General features: G+C 42.9%; 1 protein-coding gene across 11 annotated transcripts in view; it reads left to right on the forward strand.

Moving 5' to 3' along the window:
* The window catches only part of pja2 (praja ring finger ubiquitin ligase 2), a 59,265-nt gene that overhangs the window by 10,180 nt on the left and 22,213 nt on the right, over nucleotides 1–26,872 (forward strand). For 4 of the 11 annotated variants that reach the window (XM_055633221.1, XM_055633219.1, XM_055633218.1 and 1 more), the window contains 2 exons: nucleotides 665–930; nucleotides 22,081–22,323. The exons of 1 other annotated variant lie outside the window; for it this stretch is intronic. In XM_055633221.1, the coding sequence (XP_055489196.1) occupies nucleotides 891–930; nucleotides 22,081–22,323 (283 nt within the window). In that variant the 5' untranslated portion in view covers nucleotides 665–890. 6 more of the 11 variants (XM_055633222.1, XM_055633227.1, XM_055633224.1 and 3 more) reach the window with 6 other exon arrangements.

The following is a 26,872-nucleotide window of genomic DNA, read 5'->3' on the forward strand; positions in this document are numbered from 1 at the left end:
AATTGAGATGGCCTGTTTTCAAGCAAACTCAAAGAAAAGTGATTTAATTATTGGCTTTAAATAAGGGGAAACATTAACCATGATGCACTTTAATTTTGATTCCCTACATTATTTGCATAGGCAGATACTGTGATTGAATTAAAGTAAATGTATTCCATCGTCCACATTAATGCTTCCTTTCCAGTCCAGTAGTTTATGTTGACAGAACAATGGCCTGCATCAGCACGTTTCTTTATATACATGTAATCCAATATAAATATTCTCATGACACACAACCATTTCTGTACATCTAATCAGACATCATTCCCATGCAAATAACGTAGGGAATCAATAATTAAAGACGTTTGTGAAATGCCTTGCAGTACTGAGCGCAAGACTCATTTTTGGTTGTACTTTGGATATCTTATTGAAAACTACCTTGTCTTGTGCAAGAATATGGCAACCAATCATGGATCTTCAGCGTTCAGTGTAAGCTAATTTCTCAGACACTAACTAATGGTCCCTTCTAAAGTATATATTTTTTTTAAATCAGAGCTTGCAGGAAAATTCAAGCCACAGTAGATATGTTCTCATTTGCAGTTATCAATCAAGCTTGGTGCTGAGATTTAATATTTCCTGGTGAACACTGCAGCAAGGGAATCTTATGTACTTCTTTTCTTTTCAGAGTTTCTTGGCTGGGACAAGAAAGGAAGCCCTACAGTGTAATCTGCTGTGGAAGAGCATTCCACTGCACCCACTGCTGCAGAGCACCGGTCCAGATACTGGCACAGCAAGGAAATGGATTGAAGGAAATTGTTTTGTGGGCTGTAATCAGGCAGGAAGGGAATCGGACTTACTGCTTCAGGTTCACAGAGGTCAAGTCCAGTCAGTATTGCTGAGTCGAGGGTTGCATGAGATCCATGATGAGGAATTTAGGAGGAAAGCTCTTTGGTAGGCATTCTAAAATGTTTGGAGCAGTGTCTGTTCTGTCAGTTTGGTTCTATGAGATGAATAGGAACATGGAGGAATCCGTGTCAATGTTCCCTCTGAAGCTGTGGAGAGCTAGGAGAACCTTACTTGCACTGTGAAAGTGGTTTCCTCTTCTGTGCCAGACAATGCCAATGCCAAGGAAATACCCTGGCTGAGAGCAGGTTCTATTAGGGAACTGTCTCAGTCCTTTTGAGTTCTGCTAACCATGTGCAGACAGATTCCTGGTACTGAAGCTTGCTTCTTTGCAGGTGTTAGTGCTGCTATCATGGAGAACAGCCTGGTTCCATTGATCAGCCTTGGGTGTGTTCTGGATACTTAAAATACTGTCAACAAGTAATCTGGTACCATAAAGTGTTGTTTAGCAGTGCAGAAACTAGGGGGGAAAAACCTGCCCTTTCAGATTACAAAATCCCTTCTGCATCCTCCAGTTGTCAAGTACTGCTCTTGCCAAGGCACTGAAACTCGAATATCTCAGGTGCTATCTCTTAGTCTGAAGCTGGCCCATCAAGGGCATACACTCTTCATAGCTATTTTGAGAGAACAATTGCATCTAAACCAAGAATAAAGCCAACCATCAGACACTGAGGAAGCAACATTGTAGGGATTCCAAGCTTAACTGGAAAAACCAGTGCAATCAAAACACAGCTAGCGGTGAGTAGATTTTACTGGTTAGTTTCCTTTATCACAAATATTTTGTTCAATTTAAACCTGTTGGTCCATTTGTGCAACGCATGCTGATTGATTCCATTGCATTCAGCTAATTAGATTCTGTTCATGTTTTTCATAAGCGAACTGCACTACCAAACTGAAGATAACTATCAATTTTTAGTCTGCCATGTGCTGCAAAAAAATGAAGTTGCATTCTTGGGTGATGCACTTCCATTTAAAGTAGAGGACAAATAAGCCTAATTGGATATGTGAATCTGTGATGCCACGTCACAAGAACAAATGGGGTTATCCAGTCTACTCTGGTGTGTGATAACAGCGAATTACTGTGTTGGCCAACAGTTGTTAGGATTCCCTATCAGCCTGATATTTTCTTTTAACAATAACAGTAAACTAGTGCAAAGGGTGTAAAGGCGTACCGTTGAGACATATTGCAGAGCTTGTGCAGTGACTCCATGATAACCTGATCATCGAGGCAGATCCAGTAGTCAATGATATGAGATGTTTTTGAAAATGAGGATGATCTCAATTTTATGATTTCACTATAGAATGCCAAACCACAACGTTTCCGACCATTCAATGTCTTGCAATTTGAGAAATGACTTTACATACAAAACTCATTGTGAAAGAATTCGGAAGATTAGAGATCGTCCTTTGTTTGAAACACATCATTGCATGTCATTTATTTTATAGGGTCTGATTCTGCCAATTGAAGTGAGATTCTGGGTTTGGAATTGTACAGATATCACTGTGGTTACAAATGAGACCATGAGGTTTGGAGAAATTATGACTTTTTGTAGCCCAATTATTTTCACATTGAGACATAGCTCACCCCCAGCTCTCCAGCCAACAGGTTTCTTCATTCATCACATTAGTGAAGAGAAAGCAGGGATTCTGCAGAAGGACGGATGGGTTGTGAGAATAGGCAGAGGTGGCAGATGGAATATAGTGTAACAAAGTGTGGAGTCATGCATTTTGATAGTAGGAATAAAGGCGTAGACTATTTTCTAAATAGGGTGAGAATACAGAAATTGGAGGTGCAAAGGGACTTGGGAGTGTTGGTGCAAGATTCCCAAAAAGTTAATCTGCAAGTCAAATCGATAGTAAAGAAAGCAAACTCAGTGTTAGCATTTATTTCAAGATGGCTTGTGTACAAAAACAGGGATGTAATGTTGAGGCTCTATAAGGCGCTGGTAAGGCCGCATTTGGAATATTGTGAGGAATTTTGGGCACCATATCTGATGAAGGATTTGCTGGCTCTGGTGAGGGTCCAGAGGAGGTTTACAAGAATGATCCCAGGAATGAGTAGGTTAATTTATGATGAGCATTTGTCAGCACTGAGTCTGCGCTCGCTGGAGTTTAGAAGAATGAGGGGAGACCTCATTGAAACATTCAGAATAGTAAAAGGCTTGGGTAGAGTGGATGTGGAGAGGATGTTTCCATTAGTGAGAGAGTCTAGAACTCGAGGTCATAGCCTCAGTATTCAAGGACGGTCATTTTGGAAGGCGATGAGACATTTCTTAAGTCAGAGGGTCGGTGGGGGCGCTGCAAGCCGGCGCCCTATCAGCAGCGTGTCTTTTTTTTCACCTTTTAAAAATTCTTTAGTGTGTTTTAAAGTATGTTTTTGTGTTTCTTTGTGTGTCTTGTGTGGGGGGTGGTGTGGGGGGGGTGAGGGGTAAACCGCTTCAGTCACCTCCTCCATGGAGAGGCGACTTTTTCCAGGTCGCCTCCCCCGTGGCCTAACAACGAGGATCGGGCGGCCTTTCCCGGAGACGTGCCTGGAGCTTCAGCGGCGGGTGCAGCGTGGACTCTTGGCGTGGAGCGGGCGAGCCCTCGCTGGGGCTCGCCGGAGGGGAACGCTCCGTTTCGCTGGCCCGTGGCGGCCGGCAGCCTGAAGAAGCGGTCTGCAGAGTTACAGCTGGTGCGGCATCTGCAGCCCGGGATCCCTCGTGAGGGACCCGGGGGAAGAAGAAGCTTCCACCGCCCGCCCGCGGCCAACTTCTACTGCGGACCCGGCGTGGACTTACCATCACCCCTAGAGGGGAGCTTCGACCACCGGCCCTGCAGTCTGCGGTGCTTCTGGCTGCGGCGAGGACTTTAAATCTTCGACCACTGGCCTGCGGCCTACACCAACCTAAAGCCGCGGTCTCCGGTGGGGACGAGCCGATCCTGGACTGACTCTGGACTCTGGTCCCGACCACGGGGGGAAATGGAGGAGGACTGGCCAAATTTTGTGCCTTCCACCACAGTGATGAATGCTGTGATGGATGTTTGTGTTAAATTTTTATTGTGTATTGTGTGTTCTTTATCATTGTACTGCTGCTGACAAATTCATTTCACTTGCACTTTATGTGCAATGTGACGAATAAAACTGATTGTATTGTATTGGTGAATCTGTGGAATTCTTTGCTATAGAAGGCTGTAGTGGACTGTCAGTGGATGTTTTTAAGGCAGAGATAGATTGATTCTAGATTAGTGCAGGTGCGACCGTGGTTGTGCGCATGTGCAAGGCGGCCTGCCGTGCCGGCGGATGAGGAGCGAGCGGAGCCCGGCGGCCCAGACACGGATAGCGGGGGGAGATGGAGAGAGAGAGAGATAGAGAGGGGGGCCGCCCAGAGTTGAATGGTAGGTGTTCTGCCTTGGCCGGAGGCCCCCCTAGACCTCGAGGCCCATAAATTTTTTCGGGGGGCCCCCTAGAAAGTGGGGGCCCTAAGCTATAGCTTGTTTAGCTTGTACGTAAATCCGGCACTGGGTGTCGGTGGTTACGTGGAGCAGGCAGGAGAAGGGGTTTAGGAGAATAAATCAGCCATGATTGAACGGCATGAGTCTTGATGGGCCGAATGGCCTAATTCTACTATTCCTTATGACCTTATGACATTGAACGAACCGGCAGCAGCAGGGAAAGGGAAGGACAGAGGAATCTGCCTCATGGTAAACTTTCATGCTGCTCAGAAGCAGTTTTAACCAACTCCTCTGTGCATTTGGAACATTTAGCAGTTAAATGCCATTCCTTCTAACTCCCGAAGGAACTCGCCTCCATCATGAACATAGACATCCTCCCCATAGTAGATGGTTATCTAGCATTTGAGGAGTAGTATGCTGTGATCAACAAACAAGACGGTGTACGCTGATGTCTTTCCCATCGTCACTATTGACTTCAACAAGGCCAGCTGGAAGAAATCACTTCTTAACTACCATTAGTAAGTGCCCTGCAGCCCCAGAGAATCACAGCCTCGACCACTGGTATTCTACCATCAAAGATATGTGTTGCTCCATCCGTTGCTCTCACTTTGGAAAACCAGACCACCTGACTGTGTTACTTCTTCCTGTATAGGACATGACTGCAAAGTGCAGTTCCAACAATGAGACTGCACGGAATCGATCAGGGGAGGCAGAGAAACAACTCACCAATTGAACATCCCGGGGTACTGATGGAGTTTGCATGTTCAGCCTGTTACTGTGCGTGTTTCCTCTGCGTGTTCCGTTTCGGAAAGATGTACAGGTTTGTAGGTTAAATGGCCTATGTAAAATTATCCCTAATATGTAGGGAGTGGAGTGTAAATGGGGTAACAGCAAACTAGTCTGCACGGTTGATTGATGGTTGGCATGGACTTGCTGGGCCAATGGAAAATTTCAATGATGTATCTCTAAACTATATCTAAATTGCTTGGAGTCAGTATACTCGGACACTGCAACAGACCTGAACAAATAACCCACGATTGGTACAGACTTCATAAGGAAATATGTCGAGGAATACATCTTCAGTCTCTTGTTACTAAGGTCTTGGGTTCCCACCTGTTTCAAAATACATCGATAATACCGGTGCCTGAGAAGAATAAGGCAACATGCCTCAATAACTACCAACGAGTGGCACTAATGTCTGTGGTGGTGAAGCGCATTGCGAAGTTGGTTGTGGTGCATATCAACTCCTACCTTAGGAAGAACTTGGACCGACTACAATTTGCCTACTGCCACAATAGATCAATAGGGGATGCAATCTCACTGTATCTCCACTCTGCACTGGAACACTTGAACAATAAGAACACTCAAGTCAGGCTGTTGCTCATTGGCTCCAGCTCAGCATTAAACACCATCATCCTCTCCAAACTTGTTATCTGGGTCCCGCATCCCTATGCAACTGGATCCTTAACTTCCTCGTCAACAGACTACAATCTGCGTGCGAATTAGCAACACTTCCTCAATAACCAACAGTACAGGAGCACTTCAGGGCTGTGTGCTCAGTCCCTGGCCCTACTGACTTTATACCCATGACCAAAGATCATGGGTAGATGCTAATGGAATGTTGGCCTTCATGCCAAGAGGATTTCAGTATAGGAGTAATGAGGTTCTTCTGCAGTTGTATAGGGCTCTGGTGAGACCACATCTGGAGGATTGTGTACAGTTTTGGTCTCCTAATTTGAGGATGGACATCCTTGCGATTGAGGCAGTGCAGCGTAGGTTCACGTGATTGATCCCTGGGATGGTGGGACTGTCATATGAGGATAGATTGAAAAGACTAAGCTTGTATTCACTGGCGTTTAGAAGGATGAGGGGTGTTCTTATTGAAACATATAAAATTATAATAAGACTGGACAAGCTAGATGCAGGAAAAATGTTCCCAATGTTGTGCGAGTCCAGAACCAGGGGTCTTAGAATAAAAAGGGGAGGTCATTTAAGACTGAGGTGAGATAAAACTTTTTCACCCAGAGTTGTGAATTTATGGAATTCCCTGCCGCAGAGGGCAGTGGAGGCCAAGTCACTGGATGGATTTAAGAGAGAGTTAGATAGAGCTCTAAGGGCTATTTGAACCAAGGGATATGGGGAGAAGGCAGGCACGGGTTATTGATTGAGGACGATCAACCATGATCACAATGAATGGCGGTGCTGGCTCGAAGGGCCGAATGGCCTCCTCCTGCACCTGTTTTCTATGTTTCTATCATAGAGCGGAGCAAGATGGTCCACTCCTGCCAAATCCAATGGACTGACGTGTAGCAAGCACCAGAGCATAACTTCCACCATTTCAGTAAACCCGACCCGATCTCAGTTATGCCTCTCGCAGTGCAATGAGCGTTGCGGGGGAACAGTTTGTGTGTTTTTAAATGTTTTTTTTTATTTTATTTTTAAATGCAGTAACCCCTCATCAATTTCCCCTATCACTGTCAGCACTGCCTTGGTCGCTATTTGCTGAAATAAGTGTGTGTGTGTGGAAACTTGCATGGTTTAAATCAGTGGATCAGGCAGCATCTCTGGGGGAAAAGGAATAGGTGATATTTCAGGTCGACTTTTTTGATGGCTGCCATGACCAGTTTGATGTCATCCGTCGCCTTGCTCCTGATCTCGGCCTGCACCGATCTGCCGGACATGCTGTAGGTGTCTGTGTCTCTGTCGAAGCGCCGGCACCAAGAGCGAGCAAACGCGTGGACAGACGGACGAAAGCAACAATCATAGTGCGGAATAGGTGACATTTCCGATCGCTACCCTTCTTCAGACTGACAGTCAAGGGAAAGGGAAACGGGAGATATAGGCATATCTTCCATTAATCTGTCCTTAGTACCGTCTATATCTCTTCTTCCTCTTTCCCATGACTTAGTCTGAAGATAGGTCTCGACCCCAAATATAACCTATCACTCTGTGATCTTTGGTTTCGTACGGCTGACCGCGCGTTCGCTCGCTCTTGTTGCGGCGCTTCTCCCCTCAGACTCCGCCAAACAAATACACACACAGCATGTCCGGCAGATCGGTGCGGGCCCAGACCAGGAGCAGGGTGAAGGATGACATCAAACGGGTCATGGCAGCTATCGAAAAAGTACGGAAATGGTAAGGGGGAAATTTTAAAATAAACGCCGGAAGGAAATAGATGTTTAAAAAAAAAAAGGGGGGGGGGGGGCGATCGCTCCGTGTCCGTGTCGGAGGGAAGGGGGGGGGGGGGGGGGGTGGATGATTTGAGTTTCTCTTTCCCCTGATTCGGTCTGAAGGCGGGTCTTGACCCGAAATGTCACCTATTCCTTTTGTCCAGAAATGCCGCCGACCCGCTGCGTTTTGTGTCGATCCTTTAATCTCTCAGCCTGATGTAGCAGAATCTCCCTGAATTAGCTTGACGCCATGACGGAAGCCAGTTACGGAAATGGCGCTGAAGATTACCCATCACCTACTACGGCTTTTTCGTGGAGTGAACCATCTTGCTCCACTCTATAATCTTTGCCCATGACTGTATAGACTGACACAGTTCTAATGCCATGTTTAAATTCGCCAACAACACAACTGTTGTTGAATTAATTACAGGTAATGATGAGTTAGAGTATAGGAGGGAGATTGATAATCTGATCAAATGGTGGCAGAACAACACATTTGCACTTAATGTTAACAAAACCAAGGAGTTGATTGTTGACTTTGGAAGGAGAAAACCAAGAAATCACAAATCTATCTCCCTCATAGGGTTGCTGGTGGAGAGAGCAAACACCTTCTAGTTCCAGGGCATGCATATCTTGGGTCCAACACATTGATGCAATCATAAAGAAAGTCCATCAACACCTCTACCTCCTTAGAAGATTGAGGAGGTTTGGTATGCCAATAGATACTCAAACCTCTGCATGTGTACGGTAGAGAGCATATTGACTGGTTGCATCACAGCCTGGTTTGGCAACTCAAATAGCCAGGAATGAAGATTACAAAAGGTGGTAGTGAGCACCCAGCCATCACAGAATTTCCCCACCTTCAAAGGGATCTTTAGGAGGCATTACCTTATAATGGGAGCGAGCAACATTAAAGAGCCACACAACCCTAGCTGCAGTTTCATTTCACTCCGACCATCGGGAAGTGGGCCTAGGAGCCTGAGAACTGTGACCTCCAGTTTCAAGAACAGCTTTTTCCCCAACAACTATCAGGCTCTTTTGCACTACTTAACTTACTTGTACTTACTGAACTTTGAAGTTCGACCTATCTTGGTTGCACTGAGAGAGCTTTTTTAATCTAATATTGGGGTGTTTATTGATATTTTTTTTTTTAAATGTTATCTATATGTATTGTGTTTACAGGACTTTTATGCTGCTGCAAGTAGGAATTTAGTTGTTCTGTTGTTGATGCATATGATAATTAAACACTCTTGAAATGCAGCATAGGAATAAGCGAGTTTGGTATTCCAACTGCGCATGCCCAGGTCGTGGTTCACTCGCGATAAACATTCTTGCCGGTTGTGCTGCTGCGTGGGTGCACACCTGCGTTTTGTCCGTGATCAGGATCGGTCCTGGGTCTCCGGCGCTGCAGGGGCTGTTGAGTTGCTGCTGGGCTGTCCCTGTCCGGGGTGGCCGTGGGCTGGTGGGGCACCGGCCTGTTGCAGTGGCGGCCCAGGGTTGCAGCCGGCGCGGAGGGTAGGTGCTGGCTCCGGCTCGGCTCTGCCTGTCCAGCCGGGTTGACCGGCGGTCCTGGACTGGCAGGGGACTGGCCCGTTGCGGTGCCGGCTCGGGCTTGCAGCAAGCGCGGTGAAGAAGCACTGCTCTGGGCCGGTGTCCCGTCAGTCCACTGCTGTTGGTTAACCCGGCGGTAGCCCTCGGACAGGGATGGGGTGCTTTCGGGGGTGGGGGGGGGGGGGGGGGGGGGGGGGAGTCCAGTGGCAGTTCACCGGCGCCGGAGGCCCGGGTTCGATCCTGGCAATGGATGGGGCACGGGTCTGTGTGCATGTGGCGGCACGGTTGCCTGTGGTGATTATGGCTTTTGACAAATCTCACAATTTCTTGCGTTTTTAAGAATACCTTAAGAAGACTTGCTTTTCGGTCTCCAACCCATTGAATCTATATTTGCACTAATCCTACTTTAATCCCATTTTTTTTAAATTTTCCCCACATTCTCATCACATAAGATTCTATTACTAACCTATGCATTTGGGGGCAACTTAATAGTGGCCAATTAAACTTACCAAGCCATGTCTTTGGATGTCAATGGAATTCAGAACACATAGAGGATACCCACACAGCCACAGGGATAATGTGCAAACTTTACTCAGACAGCCGCTAAGGTCAGGATTGAACCCAAATATCTGGTCCTTTGCGGCAGTACTTTGAGCTAGATAATAATAATAATAATAATAATGTTTATTTATATAGCACTTTTCAACAAAATCAATTTGAACCAAAGTGCTTTACAGAGATTGATTAAACTAATTGAACAGATTAAATGTCAATAAATCCATACAAAACAAAAAAGAGAAAAAGAAAAAAAGACACAGAACAGTACACTATAGAAATCAACAAGAAACGTCCCCCCACAGCAGAATTCACTGTGAGGGAAGGCACTAAAAATATCCAGTTCTCCCCCTCATAGTCCACCCGAGGTCGGGGTCTATATGTGGCCTCCTCAGCCAACTCGATGTTTTCAGGCCCTAGATCTAGATGTGCTACTGTGTTGCCCTATTTAATAAAAACATGTTATGTGCTATCCTGACCTCACTGCATATCCTTAAAATATTCTAGTGTTCTGACTATTATAGCCATTAGCGTATTTGAGTGTTCACAAGTGTACTGTTTGAACACTTATAAGGTTTGTAATTGAGAAGAAGAGCTTGTTATAATGGTAATTGAACCTGATGAGATGAATCCAAGAAGGACCAGGTGTTTGTTGTAAAAATTAGAGGCAGTCAATTGATAATGCTGAATAACAAATTTGTTCATGTTTTCACTATGATGAGAATTTCGTAAATGATCATTGAAAAGTCTTGGTGAGACTGAAAGCAGAATGAATAGTTGCAGAACGGCTGCATTCTTATGGGACACTGAATGATTTGGTACACCTACTGGAGATCTTTATCAAAATAGTGTAAAGGCTTAAATGCTCCTGCAAATGCATGTACTTTGATAATGAGTGAGAATGGATATTATGGACAGGACAATATTCCTGATATTGTTTTCCTAGGAAATTGTTGTGTAATTGCAGAACTTATTTATTTTGGCAAGTCACAGCTGTCACATATCCCACAACATTCATTCTTTGGGGAAAATACTACACTGCAGTCACACCCGCAGCTTTATCAAGAGGTTAATAAAGAGCATTCAAAAGTGCACGCCAGCCAAGGTGATCTGCTCTCGTCATATCCAGAAAGGCGATTTATTTTTTGAAGCCTGGCACGAGACTCCTGACGCTGACAGTGTGGACGAGGTGACTCTTTGTCGTCATCCTCTTGCTTAAGCACCTTGCGGTTGATGTGATATGGTTTTTATCTTGCTGATCCTGTCTTCGCCGTGGTCCTCACTTTTTACAGGCAGTGATTGAACATGTTTAATGGCCAAATTATACTGTGTACAACAGATCACCCTGAGAAGCAAACTGAAACAAAAATTGAAGCAGCCATGAGCCATTTGCTTGGTCCACCATTCAATAAGATTACAAAAAATGCTTTTTTGCACTTGCCTGAAATTGCGTTATTTCCTGAGAGAAGGATAACTATCTCGAATATATGAAGCAACTATGTCTCTGAGGAGCACTTCCCCTTTATGTACCTTGTGACTTGTTTGTGTAAAATCCTAGAAAGGTAGAGATGTGAATCAGATATGATGAGGTCAGTCTTCAAATTGCTGTAGTTAGCTATCTTATTGTTCAGTTATTAACACCTGGCATCAAAAATGCTTGCTGACAGCAGCTCTGATTTCTACTATTCCAGCTTTGATGTGCAACTTCTCTTAATCTGTTAATCTGTCTCATCTGATCTATCTCTCTTGACCTCCACCTCTTGCATGTTGCTGTTAGTGATTTTAAAAAACAGAGGCAGTGCATTAGGTAACGATTAAGGGAGAGGTAAGTGAAATGAGCGAATTACAGAGGGGTTGATGAGGTATTTCAAAACAAGTTGTGGTTAGTGGTTAATCACTTCCAGCATTTATATTAATAATACATTTTATTTATGGGCTCCTTTCAAGAGTCTCAAGGACAGAAGAGTCTCAAGGACATTGACTGCATTGACTAGTTAATGCAGTATTTTAAAACTACATGAAATATCAGATGAAGTGTATGTTCGAATATTTCAGTTGAAATTTATATTTGTTATGCATTTTTCTGCAATAAGAAACTTGTATTAGCATGTTGTCTAATTTTATTTAAAGTCTAAACATTTAATAATCTAAATATTACTTACATTATCGCCCAGTCCATCATGCAAACCAATCTCCCCCCCCCATCAACTCCATCTACAATATCTCTGGAAAGCATCCAATATAATCAAGGGCTACTTGAACCACTTTCTCCTCCCCTTTGCCATCAGGCAGAATGCACAAATGCTTGAAAGAATGTTTTTCAAGATTCAAGAAAAGCTACTTTCTTGCTGTTTTCAGACACTTGAATGGACCTGTCATTTGCTCAGAGGCAGACACGAAATGCTGGAGTAACTCAGCGGGTGAGGCAACATCTATAACCATATAACATATAACAATTACAGCACGGAAACAGGCCATCTCGACCCTTCTAGTCCGTGCCGAACACATAATCTCCCCTAGTCCCATATACCTGCGCTCAGACCATAACCCTCCATTCCCTTCCCATCCATATAACTATCCAATTTATTTTTAAATGATAAAAACGAACCTGCCTCCACCACCTTCACTGGAAGCTCATTCCACACAGCTACCACTCTCTGAGTAAAGAAGTTCCCCCTCATGTTACCCCTAAACTTCAGTCCCTTAATTCTCATGTCATGTCCCCTTGTTTGAATCTTCCCTACTCTCAGTGGGAAAAGCTTTTCCACGTCAACTCTGTCTATCCCTCTCATAATTTTAAAAACCTCTATCAAGTCCCCCCTTAACCTTCTGCGCTCCAAAGAATAAAGCCCTACCTTGTTCAACCTTTCTCTGTAACTTAGTTGCTGAAACCCAGGCAATATTCTAGTAAATCTCCTCTGTACTCTCTCTATTTTGTTGACATCCTTCCTATAATTAGGCGACCAAAATTGTACACCATACTCCAGAATTGGCCTCACCAATGCCTTGTACAATTTTAACATTACATCCCAACTTCCATACTCAATGCTCTGATTTATAAAGGCCAGCACACCAAAAGCTTTCTTTACCACCCTATCTACATGAGATTCCACTTTCAGGGAACTGTGCACAGTTATTCCCAGATCACTCTGTTCACCTACATTCTTCAATTCCCTACCATTTACCATGTAATCTCTGAAGAAAAGGAATGGGTGATGTTTTGAGTCGAGACCCTTCTTCAGACTGATGTCAGGGTAGGGTGTGGGACAAAGATACAATGTAGGCACAGACAGTAAGACTGGGAGAACTGGGAAGGGGAGGGAGAGAAAAAGCAAGGGCTATCTGAAGTTAGAGAAGTTAATGTTCATACCGCTGGGGTGTAAACTACCCAAGCGAAATATGAGGTGCTGTTCCTCTAATTTGCGCTGGGCCTCACTCCGACAATGGAGGAAGTCCAGGACAGAAAGGTCAGATTGGGAATGGGAGGGGGAATTGAAGTGCTGAGCCACTGGGAGATCAGGTAGATTAAGACGGACTGAGTGGAGGTGTTCAGCAAAACGAGTGAGCTTGGTCTCACTCACCCACACCTGCAACAGCCCCCACCTGTCATTTGCTCAGGATGTATTCCTGATCTTGCATTCTACCTTGTTGCGGCACTTGAAGATATTTTTATCTGCACTTTCTCAGCAGTTGATTTCAGCGCTCTGTTAATTTTCTCTTTTCCACCTCCTGCTGTACTAATGGAAGGTATGATTGCACTAGTGTATGATATGTGCCTGGTTGGCACGCAAATCAAAGGTTTTCACTATATTTTGGTACGTGTGACAGTAAACTAACACCAGCTATCTGCTTTTACCACCTCTACTCATTCCAGATAGCCATCATCCTTTGTGTAGGGGAAAAAATTGTCCCTCAGATCTCCTTTCAATATCCCCTCTCACTTTAAACCTGTGCCCTCCAGTTCTAAACTCCCCTGCCCAGGGTATGTCCTATCTACACCATTCATAATTTAATAAACCCCTTGGGTCACCCGACAGTCTCCTATGTTTGGTGAGAATAAATACAGACTATCCAATCTTTCCTTTTTACTACAGCTCTCTATTTTGGGCAACATTCTGCTTAAACAATATAGAAGTTACTTGGCAGTGAGCTCTTCAAGTCTTGCACAGGTTTCGGAATCCTTTTTTATGCCACTATATTTTCCTCTGAATTAAACTCCAGTTGTCTGAACTTTGGTTTATTCCTGGTTCCCCCAATCTTAGGAAGCCATGTGATGGAGGGAGTATGATCAAGGTTTACCAAATTGCTGCCTGACCTGCTGAGTTACTGCAGCAATTTGTGTCTTCTGTAAGACCAGCATCCACAGTTTCTTGTTTAATCACCAAATTGATTCTTGGAATGTTGTTTTCTCGATGTTAGGAATAATTAAGCAGACCTTGTTGATACTCTTGAGTTGGGGAGAATGAAACATAGATAGAAACATAGAAAATAGGTGGAGGAGGAGGCCATTCGCTCTTCGAGCCAGCACCGCCATTCATTGTGATCATGGCTGATTGTTCCCAATCAATAACCCAAGCCTGCGTTCTCCCCATATCCCTTGATTCCACTAGCCCCAAGAACTCTATCTAACTCTCTGTTAAATCCATCCAGTGATTTGGCCTCCACTGCCCTCCTTTCAACATCCCCTCTCACTTCAAACATGTGCCCTCCAGTTCTAAACTTTGGCCTCCACTACCCCCTCACCATTCTAAACTCCAGTGAATACAAGCCCAGTCTTTTCAATCTTTCCTCACATGAGAGTCCCGCCATCCCAGTGATCAATCTCGTGAACCTACGCTGCACTGCCTCAATCACAAGGATGTCCTTCCTCAAACTAGGAGACCAAAACTGTACACAATACTCCAGATGTGGTCTTACCAGAGCCTGATACAACTGCAGAAGAACCTATACTGAAATCCTCTTGTTATGAAGGCTAACATTCCATTAACTTTCTTCACTGCCTGCTGTACCTGCACACCAACTTTCAGTGACTGTTGTACAAGGACACCCAGGTCTCGATGTACCCACCCCATAACCTAACCTAACCCCATTGAGATAATAATCTGCCCCCTTGTTTTGGACACCAAAGTGAATAACCTCACATTTATCTATATCATACTGCATCTGCCCACTCACTCAACCTGTCCAGGTCACCCTGCAACCTCCTAACATCCTCTTCACAGTTCACACTGCCACCCAGCTTTGTGTCATCCGCAAACTTGTTAGTGTTGCTCATAATTCCCTCTTCCAAATCATTAATATATAGTAAACAGTTGCGGCCACAACACCGAGCCTTGCAGCACTCCACTCGCCACAGCCTGCCATTCTGAAAAGGACCCGTTCACTCCTACTATTTGCAATAAATGAGAGATAATTTAATGGGAACTTATTTACTGGGGCTGAACTAAAATCTAGTAAAATGTTATCTTATTGAATGATAGAACAGACACAGGGAAGTGAATGGCCTACTGCTTCCGTTTCTTATGTTAACACCAGGGAACAAAGCTGAGGAAAATAATTTGTTGACTTTATAATTTGTAGAAAGTGGTAATTGAGTATGTACTTATACTTCAGATGGAAGGAATCAAAAGGACCTGATGCAAGAAAATTACATGTGGTGACTTGAGCCACTGAAAGAAGCCTAGCTCTGTGCAACCATTATAAGAACTGTCAGTTTAGCCATATCCTTGACTTTCCCCAAAAGTCCTCCAATTTTTATATGCATTTTGAAAACTGCTTAATTTAAAATTTTGAATGTAAAAATAATTAAGATTTAAGGGGTTAGAACACACGTGCAGCTTGGTTAACAGTACAGTGCATGACATCATGTTGTGAGGAACCAAATTATCTATTCCTGCCATTGCCTCAGTTTTAGTCCTACCTTTTCATGAGGTGCATTTGGATTCTCACCATTGCTTGTCAATATCCCAAACAAAAGTTCTCACTTGGGTCCTTTTGCTACTTCGCTTTAAAGCTCCTCCCCATGAAATGTATCTTTCTCTGATGAGAATGACCTCTCCACCCAGTTTCTCAAGATAGCTGAATTATTTTGTCCTGACATAATTCTGATAAGTCTGCCCTGCACCTTCTGCAAGCTGAGTACCTCCTTTCTAAAGTTAACTTCTTAGAATTTGATGCAATTTCCATCTGAGGCCCAGCCAGTGAATTCTAAATATACTGAAAAACAATTTGATCTGCGTACATCACAGATTTATGTATATCTAACTCAAGCTTTCTTTTCCTTCAACATTTTTTGTTTTACCATCACCTCTTCTGCAAAATTAAACTCTAGGTGCAGATATGATGCCTTTTTTTGTATTGCAAATGTCACCTGTGTTATTTAACACGGGCTTATAGCATGTAAAAATAATTAAGATTTAAGGGGTTAGAACACACAAGTGCAGCTTGGTTAACAGTACAGTGCACGGGCAAATGTGAAGTTACTTGAATCTGTCAACAACATTAAATACATGAACATTTTAGTTAGAATTGGCATAGATTTATGATGTTTGTTCGTGCCTGATTCATCCAGATTGCTTTTATAGTGTTTGTGGAGGCCATCAGAATGACATTGGATAATATTTGTTGAAATGGACAGTCAGGTGTCTATCTAATTGGGTAATTCAGTCAGCCAGTCTGCAACCCAGATGGGAAGTTGAAAATTATCACCATGGCTCTGTATTTTACATTTTAAGTGACTAATAGCACATTAAGAGATCAAATGACATAACCTATTGTTTAAATAGAAATCACTTTCTTTGTTTGAGACGATAAAGTGAAGCCCTAGTGTTATACTCCGGACGGCAGAATATATAACAACTTTGAATATAGAAGGTTGCCTGGATCATGAGAGAGATATTTATTACCCAACATTCCCTGCTTATAAACAACAACTCATTAACATATACATGAATATGCATGAATACATTACACTGCTCTCCTTTTTTTAAGTATTAAAACTAAGTACCCGGTTACAATTTTGTTGTGATACTTGATTTAAACCAGTATTTATTAAATCTTAAATGATAAACATAATATATTTATTTTACATATCTACACATCTTTGTTTTACTTATCCAGTGCGTTACTTAATTTATGAACCTAATCTGATTACTGATTTATGGATCTTGCCTGATCATCTAACAGTAACAGGTGTAACAGGTTTAGGTGTTGACTCAACTGTTGGCTTGTTTGGCTCTGTTTTAGTGCCCTGACTTTGACCAGAGGAATCTGCTTCTTTGTCTGTACTGACTGAACTTTGTGTTTCAATCACGGTGGTCTCTTCCAACTCACTGTCAGATAAAAAATCAGGGATTAGGACTTCATGCTCAGTTTTTGGTTTATCTTTGGCTGGAATCATTTGATCAACATGCACACTTTTGATCCTATCTCCAACTTCAACTAAGTATCTTTCTGTTCCACACACTTCCACTATTTTCCGAACATCCCATTTGTCTCAACTGGACTTGTTGGGAGGACTGAGAACACAAACCTGCTCACCTGGCTTGAAGTACCTCTCCTTTTTGTGGGAGTCAAAATGGTGTTTTTGACAACTGTTTTTGTTCAACTCTCAAGGCCAAATTGGGTTGAACTAGACTTAGGAGTTTTCTTAGCCTTCTCTTCATCAACAGTTCTGCAGGTGAGTAACCTGTTGTGTGGTTCTGTACTTCAGCAAGAAACTAGCCAAACAATGTTTCATGCTGAGCTTTGAACTATCCTGCAAAACCTGTTTCTTGAGAGTATCTTAAACAACTCTAACAGACCTTTCCGCCATCCCGTTGGAGGCTGGACGGTACGGGGGAACAAGTGTGTGTTTTACACCATTCCGCTGCATGAACTCTTTGAACCGTTCTGAACAAAACTGAGGCCTGTTATCAGAAAAAAGTTCTTCTGGTAAACCATAACATGCAAAAATGGATCTCAACTCGTATATGGTATTCTCAGTAGTAGTGCTTGACCCCATATGCTCAACCTCAATCCATTTGGAATGACTACTAGTACCAGAAAGTGATCATTACTCTTTTTGCAAAAATCTACATGAACTCTTTGAAAAGGTCTTGGCCATGACCAAGGTTGCAGTGGTTTTTATGGTGGTTTACTCCGGCAACTTTGGCAGACACTACATTTGCTCACCAATGACTCAATGTCACTGTCAATACCAGGCCAATACACAAAACTTCTGGTAATTGACTTCATGCTTACTATGCAAGGATGTCCGGCATGAAGTTTATTCATAATTTTGTTACTCAAACAAGAACGGAACTCACTCCAGCGCTAAATGCAGCTCAACTGCCTGTCTCACCGGGTTAACTAACAGCCCTGTCTGGACTGACGGGATACCAGCGCAGCTTCTCCGCGCTGGCCATATTTCCCGCAAGCCCAGGCAGGTTAACCTGGCGGGGATGTCGCCCACCTCTCAAAGCATGGGGGGGGACGTGTCCCCTCTGGCTCCCCCGGGTTTTCCGCATCTGTACTCAAAGACTCTGGTACAACCACTCTGTAACCCCCACAGTGCATCCCTGCTCACATTATAATTCATGACGTCGATTATGGAAAGACTTCAGCTCTGAGTTCAATCCACTATCGATTTCAGTCTAACCATTCAAGACCCACTTCAGCACAGTGTCTTTCTCTGTTTCTGTTGCAATTTCAGTTGCAGTCACTGGAAAGTCTTCATCTACAACTTTGTTTGGAAAGTCTTCATCTACAAGCAGTGTGTAAATTGAATTATCACGTCATTAGAGTTCTCAGGGGGCAACCGGGACAACGCATTTGCAACTGTGTTGCACTTGGAGCTTCTGTACTCCACCTTGTAATGATACTGGGACAGCAAAATTGCCCAGCACTGCATCCTTGATGCCGCCATGGAAGGTATAGCGGACTTGGGACCAAGTATCGCTAGTAGCGACTTGTGATCAATCTCTAGGGTGAATGGTCTGCTGAGAAGAGACTGATACCGAACACGATGCTGAATGCTTCCTTTTCCATCTGTGCATAGTTGCGTTCACTCAGTGATAGTGTGCAGGATGCAAAAGCAATAGGCTTTTCCCTGTCCGTCATTCATTACGTGGGAGATCACTGCACCTACACCATAACTTGAAGCATCACAAGCAAGTTTCATCTTGCGAGTCATATCATAGTGAACAAGGAGTTTGTCACTTGTCAAGTTTTGCTTGCAGATTTCATATGCACGTTGCTGTTCCTTTCCCCACATCCATTTCACATCTTTTTGTAGCAGATGTAGTGGCTTTAGCATAGTTGCTAAATCTGGATGGAATCGTGCATTGAACTGCACCATCCCAAGGAATGATTGTAGCGCTGACACATTGTCTGGTTTTGGAGTATTCACTGTTGCTTCAACTTTTGCCTTCACAGGGCGAAGACAGTTGGCGTCTACTTTGGGTCCAATGTGGATCACCTCTGACTGCGCAAATGTACATTTACTTTGTCGTAGTTTGACATTGTGGCAGTTCAGTCGTGTAAGAACTTGCTCAAGGATTTCCAGATGTTCTACCATGCCCTCTGTGAATATCAGTAGATCATCCTGGTTGCGCACACACAGTGCCGAATGCTTTGTAACATTTTGTCCATGACGGACTGGAAACATTTCGAGGAGGATTTCACACCATAGGGCAGCTTTGTATATGAATACAAGCCCTTATGTGTGTTGATACTCAAGTATCGCTGACTTTCCTTATCGACATTAAGTTGGGCGTAAGCGTGAGACAAATCCAGTTTAGTGAAGACTCTGCAAGGTTGGTAACGGATATTGTTTGTCATCAACGGCTTGGTTGATTGTGACTTTGTAGTCACCACATAGTCAAACAGTTTTGTTGGCCTTGGGTAATGCCACAATTGGCGTTGCCCAGTTACTCTGGTCTGTCGTCACGAGTACTCCATTCCGCTCTGACTTGTCGAGTTCTTCCTCAACTTGGTGCTTTAGTGCATATGGTACAGGTCTTGGTCGATAATACACAGGTCTCACATCTTGCTTAAGTCGAATGTGTGCAGAGTACCCTGTTATTCCCATGTAACTGTCAGCAAAAATGTTTGCATGTTTGCTTATGACATTTTCAAGACGGGATTTGGACAAATCAATGCTGAAAATGTTCTTCTAGTCTAATTGTATTCTACTCAGCCAATCCTTTCCAAGGAGGATTGGTTTATTTCTGTAGCTGACCACTGTGATGATTTTACTGACTGGCCATTATGCTGAACTTTACAGTTCATTTGTCCACATGTCTCCAAAACTTTGCCCTAGGTACTCAGCTTGACCTTACTCTCAAACAATGGTATCTGTAGGAACTTTGCTTCGTACAGGTCTTAGCTCATGACTGAACTATCTGCTGCCGTGTCAAGTTCATTTCCATCTGGGTTGTGAACTCTCTGGTGTTGTCGCTTGATTCCTGCAGATTGTTGGTTTCCTGTTTGAAGCTTGGCCCTACATGCTGAGGCGATATGGCCTTTCTTCTGGCAGTTATAGCACTTGGCCATTTTGAACTGACAAAATTAGGATGAATGATCACCGTTGCAATGATAGCAACTTGCTGAACTCTGCTCCCCGTCGTTCTTTGGTTTTGCTTTAGCGCCTATTGGGTTGGCCATAGGCACTGCCTTGTGACTAAACGGCCACTGCAGTCCATGAGCATTCTTTGATGCCCTCTCTATTGTGGTAGCAATCTTGCATGCTTTCTCGAATGTAAGATCTGGAGTGTTCGTGAGTTTGGACTGAATTCGTTCATCCACTAGACCACAAACAAATCTGTCGCTTAGTGCGCGTCTGAGAAAGTTTCCAAAGTTACATTGCAAACTTAAGTTTTTCAAGACAACAATGTACTCATTGATTGTCTCATTCTGCTTCTGGTTTCTAGTGCCAAATTCATAGCTTTCTGCAATTTCCAGAGGCTTTGGGTTGAAATGCTCCTCCAACTTCTTCATAATGTCATTGAATGGCATATTTTGCCTTTATGGGCGCAAGGAGATTCACGAGTGTGCCGTACGCTAAAGGACCTATCTCCGTGAGCAGAATCGCTTTCATGCGTTCGCAAACGACCTTGTTTGTTTCAGTTACTATTTCTCCTTCACCACTGACTGCCAGTGTGCAGAGTGGGGGTCACAGCAGTAGTGGGGCTGGGGCATCAGTGCCAGGCTAGGGGAAGGCTAAGGTATCTTCCACCGAGAGGAAAATGCCTAACCCCAAGCCAAACCCGCCCCCCCCCTTCCAGAACTGCCCACGATTGGAGCTGCTTTGGGACCGGCTGCAGGCTCCGTACGTGTGGCCACTCAGCCCGTCCACCTTGGCCAGCATGCCCTTCTAGATTGTCATGGTGATGGTGGGGAGCATCCCCCCAGCTCCATCAGTCCACCCGCTCGTTCTCTGCAGCACCGGCCATCCGACAGCCCGACTGACCCCTCACAGCACTCACCGGCGACCCAACAGCTCGACCGATCCTTCACAGCATTCACCTGAAGCCCGACAACCCGACTGACCCCTTGCAGCACTCACTGGCACCCGACAGCCCAACTGATCCTTCGCAGCATCCACCGGCGGCCCGACAACCCGACCAACCCTTCACAGCATCCATCGACCTACTGACAGCCTGACCGACTGACTTCTGACTGACCCTAATCCTCACCCTAGCTCTACATTTTTATTTATCATTTTTATTTCACATCATAACTTTATAAAGATGAATCAATCGTAAAACAAAATTATCAGCAAGGTTAGCATTACCTTTATTCCTTTGAAACCTTACTATTGTTTTGATGTAATTGGGAGGCAGCCATGATCCCAGAGTGCTCGCTGCCTAGCTACCATGAAACAAAGTGCATGATTGGTCAATTGGCGTCCGACACAATGTCAAACGTGCATTGATTGGACAATTACTACTTGGAAAATTGGAGGTTTATATCATATTTAAAAAATATGTGCAGGTTTTGTTCTTGACGAGTTTCAGGTATGATTTCTATAATATTTTTACACAATATGTTAAAAATTCAGGTAGTTACGTGATTTGGTCACAAACTTAAATGAAAAAGCACCTCGACCCACATTGTGATTCCCCCCCGTAACCCAAAACTATATCAACCTGTGCATCAATATTCATGTGTATCCATAAACACAAATTGAAATAAAATAGATGTTTATTTATTTACTTTTATTCCACATAAATTCAGTGAGAGCATATTTTACTGTATCTCAAAATTTTGGGTGGTTATTTGTGAATTCTGTAAGGATCAACTCAGTTGCCTGAAAGACCGTGACGTGGATGTTGCCTTTACTTTTCTTATTTCTGTAATATAAAATACGTCCATTGTGTGTCTTCCTTTATTAATCTGCAGGACATCTGGGCAAGACATTGTTGTTTTGTCAGTAAGGAAATAGACTGAAAAGTTATATAATTTTGAAAGGAGGAGTATGGACTAATTGTTTTATTTTTGTTTGTAGTGATGGGTCAAGAATCTGGAAAAGCAGCCTGGCCGAGACCAGCAGGAGGTTATCAGACTGTCACTGGAAGAAGATATGGGAGAAGGCATGCTTATGTTAGCTTTCGACCCTCTATTGCCAAGCCATGGAAACATTTAAAAGAAAGTGAACAGCAATGGGAAGGAATGGAGCTAAACACTGTTTCAAAAGATAATGGTTTATGTGTGTTGCTGTGTTTCAAATATAATACTGCTGTCTATGAAGGTTTAAGTAGATTTCAGCTCTCAACAGTTTGTGAAATAATAAGGCACTTAAATGTTTAGATGCATAGCCATTAGATTTAAAGCTTAATTCTATCTGCCACATCTTATAATGATGCATGTATACAAAGCAACATTTCTGAGTCATTGATACAAATAGAATTATTTATTTTGAAAGAAAAATTATTTGCCTTATTTGGTATTGCCTTTTGCAAGCATGTCAAATCAGTGACTTTTAGAAGTAGCCTTATGATTTTCACCATTTCCGTTATAGAGTGTTAATTTCTACGTTCATTTAGAATATTAATTTGCTCAAATTAGATAGAAAAGTCATCAAAATAGATTTTCTGCCAGTTAGTGTTTAAGAAGGAACTGCAGATGCTGGAAAATCGAAGGTACACAAAAATGCTGGAGAAACTCAGCGGGTGCAGCAGCATCTATGGAACGAAGGAAATGGGCAACGTTTCGGGCCAAAACCCTTCTTCAGACTGATGGGGGGTGGCGGGGAGAAGAAAGGAAAAAGGAGGAGGAGGAGCCAGAGGGCTGAGGGATGGGAGGAGACAGCCCGAGGGCTGAGGAAGAGGAGGAGACAGCAAGGGCTAACAAAATTGGGAGAATTCAATGTTCATGCCCGCAGGATGCAGACTCCCCAAGCGGAATATGAGGTGTTGTTCCTCCAATTTCCGAACAACTCTGCTCGGTCCAGAGTCGCCCTAGTCCTCACCTTTCACCCCACCAGCCGTCACATACAACAAGTAATCCTCCGACAGTTTTGCCACCTCCAACGTGACCCCACCACTCGCCACATCTTCCCATCTCCCCCTATGTCTGCCTTCCGCAAAGTCCACTCCCTCCATAACTCCCTTGTAAATTCTTCCCTTCCCTCCCGTACCACCCCCTCCCCGGGTACTTTCTGTTGCAACCACAAGAGATGCAACACTTTCACCGTTACCACCCCTCTCGGCTCCATTCAAGGACCCAAGCAGTCGTTCCAGGTGCGACAGAGGTTCACCTGCATCTTCTCCAACCTCATTTATTACATCCGCTGCTCTAGATGTCAGCTGATCAACATCGGTGAGATTAAGCGGAGGCTGGGCGATCGCTTCGCCGAACTCCTCCGCTTGGTCCGCAATAACCAACCTGACCTCCCGTTGGCTCAGCACTTCAACTCCCCCTCCCATTCCCCATCCGACCTCTCTGTCCTGGGTCTCCTCCATGGCCAGAGTGAGCAACACCGGAAATTGGAGGAACAGCACCTCATATTCCGCTTGGGGAGTCTGCATCCTGCGGGCATGAACATTGAATTCTCCCAATTTTGTTAGCCCTTGCTGTCTCCTCCCCTTCCTCAGCCCTCGGGCTGTCTCCTCCCATCCCTCAGCCCTCGGGCTCCTCCTCCTTTTTCCTTTCTTCTCCCCGCCACCCCCCCATCAGTCTGAAGAAGGGTTTCGGCCCGAAACTTTGCCTATTTCCTTCGCTCCATAGATGCTGCTGCACCCGCTGAGTTTCTCCTGCATTTTTGTGTACCTTCTGCCATTTAGTATTTGATTCGTATCACTGATTCATTTTTTCATGAGATTGATAAGCAATTGTTTAGGAATTGTTTAATTGTTTTGGCAAATGTGATTTTTCTATTCCCCGAAGAAAATAATTGAAGCTAAATATATTTTAAAATAACAAGGCATTGATTTTTTTGCATATTTGTTCCCTTTCCTTTCCAACTCTCACTCTACCTTGCGAAAGAGAAATTTCATAGGTAGTAACTACCTTGCAACAAAGGTAGCATCCAATTTTCTTGTGATTGTAGTGAAATGAATAAACACTGTTTTTGTCTAATTCTTTTCTCCATGAAGATGTCAGGATATTTTAAAAGGAGTATTAATATTCAGTGATGTTTCCGTGAATTTAACAAATTCTCCAAAAGACTTTTTTTAAATAGCCAATGCACTCCTCCAATGAAACACCTTAACCTTCATGAGCATTGCCTCAATGCAAGTGATGGATATTGTACTTTACAGGTTTATGCTGCCTTAATTGGTCTTCAACGATTTTGAGGGAGATCTGCTACTGCTTCCTGCACTTTGGGAATTGTGATATACCCTTTAATTGCTTCAGTAATGTCTTGATCTTTTTCATAGGAGCAATTGATTTATACAACTTTGGATTAATTTGGCTCCTGTGGTATATGCAAAATATATTTAATATGTAAGCCATCTCATTTGTGTCTTAATTTGCTGGGCAAATTGGGTATAAATCGCCCTGATATTTTTCAGGCAGGAGGGGTGATGTGACAAGGCCTATGATTAATGGGCATACTGCAATTGTCAAAGTGTAGGAATGGGGTAAGAAACATAATTATCAACTTCATGAAAACATAAGAAAATAAATGTAAGAGTAGACCTCATGACTCCTCAAGTCTGTCCCATCATTTAAATTGATCAAGTCAGATATGCCTCTGGCATTATTCCCTCTTCTGTACCAATTCCCGGTTGCCCTCAATTCCCTGCTGTTAGAAAAAAAATCTGAATTTTCTCTAAAATACCCCCAATGTTCTAACCTCCACAACACTCTTGGATATAGAGTTCCAGAGATCCACCGCTCAGCAAGAAGAAATACCTATGTGTCTTATTTATAGATGGGAGCTCCCTAATTTTGTAACCATGTACTTTAGTCATTTCTATCTTGTCTCCTAAGGATCATGTATGTCTGAATAAAATTAGCCATATACTTTTAAACGGCAAAGAATGGTGATCTAATTTATTTGACTGATCATGAGAGGCAACACTCTCATCTCAGGATTTCCCTCTCTGGTTTTTATTTGAATTCTACACACTACCAGATCCTAACCACTTGCTTGAGTTAAAAGAAAACTAATGGGGAAAGAAAAGGCTGGCAATTTGAGGTGAGAATTAATGCCCAATGTTCTAATGAAGGAAATCTGACTGCAACTTTTAAAGTACAATATTCTCATCGAAATATGGAAATGAGGAAATGTCACCTAGGTGCAATGTGTTGCAGCCACAATGGCAGTAATCCAACTTCGGTGATTTTGCCAAAGTTTGAGCTATTTTCACTGTTTAAAGAAATAATATAAATGCACTCAGTTCATAATGTTTTACTTAAGCTTTAATTATTAACTCTCCAGCCCTTGCAAAAAACAATTATTCAAGCGCATTATTACTTCAGAATTATTTCAGATTTACCTGCTATTTAAAATATTGTTTTTAATTAAAATGTTTGTGTGATTATTTTAGCTTCTAATGTAATCTTGTGCATGGCCCAATCTTCATTTTTGTCTTTGAAACATTTGTCAAGTGTTTGGAAAAACTAGTGGTTTTGCAACCAAACTTGATTTCTGCTCGGCTGACGATGACATAACTATTGTTGAAATCTAAAGTTTCCTTGCAGCTAACTTCTGATGTCACAAAAATAAAATCATTAGCTAGTGTTCAGCAATGAATGCTATCAATTCACCATTTTAGCAAAATTTGTTAATTTTTGTTTGGTGGTGGAGAGAGCAAACATTTATTAAAAATTCTAATTTGTTTATCTCGGGTTCTGATATTCATTAACTAATTCTTTAGTACTTATACTTATACCATGTATTGAATACTTTCAGAATAGAGGTTTGGAGTGTAATTAAGGTCTGATGTAATTATAATTGCAATTGATTTTATTAGCCATGTATGAAAAAAAAACAAGTATGTAAACCATACGAGAAATTTTATTTGCCATACCGTCGTACCAAAATAGCAAAAAAAACATGCAACCACATAAAAAAATTACATAAACATCCACTGTTTACAGTTAAAAATCCTTAGTGGCTGCATTTTGAGAATGTTACACAGCGTTATGGATATTAAATGTGAAATTCACGGATGCCTGGAAACCTTATTCCTTGCATTCTGAACCATGAAGTTATCAATATTTAGGACTTGCCCTGGTGTCCGACATCATTAATAGCAAGCTGATACTTGAGCAGATAACATTTAAGTTCTCACTTTTTTGTAAGTGTCCATACATTATGTTTATTACTTTACATTTTAGATGATGTAGGAGTAGTTACCAGTTCCCTTGACTGTGCTAATTAACAGTTGTTACGTCACCCCACATCATCCCAGTGGGTTAATTTGTGAAAATAATCTCTTCTGTTGATCTTTCTTGCTAATCCATCACTTAATTTTATCCAGATCCTTCCTGCTTTTTAAAGCTAAGAGTTCATTTGGACATTGGTATCAGTGCTGCAGATGAGTCCACCATCATTGGTGAATTTAGTATAGTGAGGAAGTTGGCTTAAAAAAAAGTTTATCACATAAATGTATAAAGCATCATTCTATGGATAAGATCTATAGGACTTTGGTTAGACCTTATTTTAGTGTGTGCTATTCTGGTTGCCTCATTACATGAGAGATGTAGAAGCTTTGGCGAGGGTGCAGAGGAGGTTTACAAGAATGCGATTAGAGGCTTTCAGCTACAGGGAGAGGTTGGATAGACTGATTGTTTTCAGTGGAGCATCGTAGGTTGAGGGGAGACTTGATAGAAGTGTATAACACTAT

This window comes from Leucoraja erinacea, chromosome 3 (assembly GCF_028641065.1).
Source record: "Leucoraja erinacea ecotype New England chromosome 3, Leri_hhj_1, whole genome shotgun sequence".
In the NCBI taxonomy this organism is placed as follows: domain Eukaryota; kingdom Metazoa; phylum Chordata; class Chondrichthyes; order Rajiformes; family Rajidae; genus Leucoraja; species Leucoraja erinaceus.